General features: G+C 39.1%; 1 gene segment (V, D, J or C); it reads left to right on the forward strand.

The window, feature by feature from the left end:
• Positions 1–100: 100 nt before the first annotated feature.
• On the forward strand, positions 101–454 carry LOC116465903 (immunoglobulin kappa variable 3-11-like). The segment is given in 1 exon segment: positions 101–454. A coding segment is annotated over 1 exon segment (321 nt).
• Positions 455–1,521: the final 1,067 nt, after the last annotated feature.

The raw sequence follows: 1,521 nt of genomic DNA on the forward strand, positions 1-1,521 counted from the left end.
AATTAAAATTCAATGTAGATCAACAATTTTGGCTCTACTTAAAGACAGTGGTTTTGATCTTGATTTCATGAGTGCATTTCTGTTTTATTTCCAATCTCAGATACCACCGGAGAAATAGTGATGACGCAGTCTCCAGCCACCCTGTCTTTGTCTCCAAAGGAAAGAGCCACCATCTCCTGCACGGCCAGTCAGAGTGTTAGCAGCTACTCAGCCTGGTACCAGCAGAAACCTGGCCAGGCTCCCAGGCTCCTCATCTATTATGCATCCAACACGGCCACTGGCATCCCAGCCAGGTTCAGCGGCAGTGGATCTGGGACAGACTACACTCTCACCATCAGCAGCGTAGAGCCTGAAGATTCTGCAGTTTATTACTGTCAGCAGTATGATAACTTACCTCCCACAGTGATTCAGCATGAAACAAAAACCTCAACGAGACCATGAGTGTTTACTAGATTATTATACCAGCTGCTTCCTTTACAGACAGCTAGTCGGGTGGCCACTCGGTTTTAGCATCTCAGCTCTATTTGGCCATTTTGGAGTTCAAGTTGTCAAGTCCAAAATTACTTGTGTTAGTCCATTGCATCATAACATTTCAGTGTGGCTATTATGTTCATTTAAACGCATTTTAGAAGGCATCCCTGTATATGATATCACAAAGAGTTTAATAAATCTTCTCTGCAAAAATAAACAAACACACGTTTAAATATAAAGCTGAAATATCAAAACTATTTCAGCACTCTGAAAATTGGCTAAGCATAAAATAATTAAGGATGCATATTCTTTATAGAAAAAAAAGTACTAGTGCTTTGAGTAAGGACAGAAAAAGTCCATAGCCTTTTGCCTGTGACAGCACTCTTCTATTCCCAGCTCAGTCAACATGAATTGTAGAACTGGAGTTTTACCCATGTAAGGATAGCAAATAAAACTGGTAGCTTGCTGCCAAAAGGAGTTGACTTGAGTAAAGCAAAGGAGTGGAAAAAAATTCTTCAGTGTTTCCAGCTAAACATGCAGAACTCCATAGGAAATGAACAGAAAAAGCCCACAGATTTACAAGTCCAAGATAATGCCCTTTTTGGGCAAGTAGTACATCTGCTGATATTAAATAGCAGATTCATGGATAAGATAGACCCATATTGCTGAAATAATCTCTGCACATATTCCTAGTGACCTAGAAGTTATAGATATGAGTGATGAGAACCAGGAGTTTCCAGTGCAAAGTAAAACCAGAGGGAGGTAAGAACTAGCTGCATTTTGCATGCAGTTTGCTTTTTAAACTACACACAGATGGGTTCACAGAAGATAGACTTATAACCTCCATATATTTGAGCAAAATGTCTCAGATCATTGGTGACCACTTTGCTATGCGGATACATGTGTGGTCCCTATAAAATCAAAATAAATATTAATATTAAGAACAAAAAGAAGCAGAGACATCTGTGGTCAAACGCCACATGAGATACAGATTTTTCGATACCATGCATTGAAAATACATTTAATACATCTAATCCATTGAACATTATA

The sequence above is a fragment of the Hylobates moloch genome, unplaced genomic scaffold (genome assembly GCF_009828535.3).
Source record: "Hylobates moloch isolate HMO894 unplaced genomic scaffold, HMol_V3 SCAFFOLD_13818, whole genome shotgun sequence".
NCBI lineage: Eukaryota > Metazoa > Chordata > Mammalia > Primates > Hylobatidae > Hylobates > Hylobates moloch.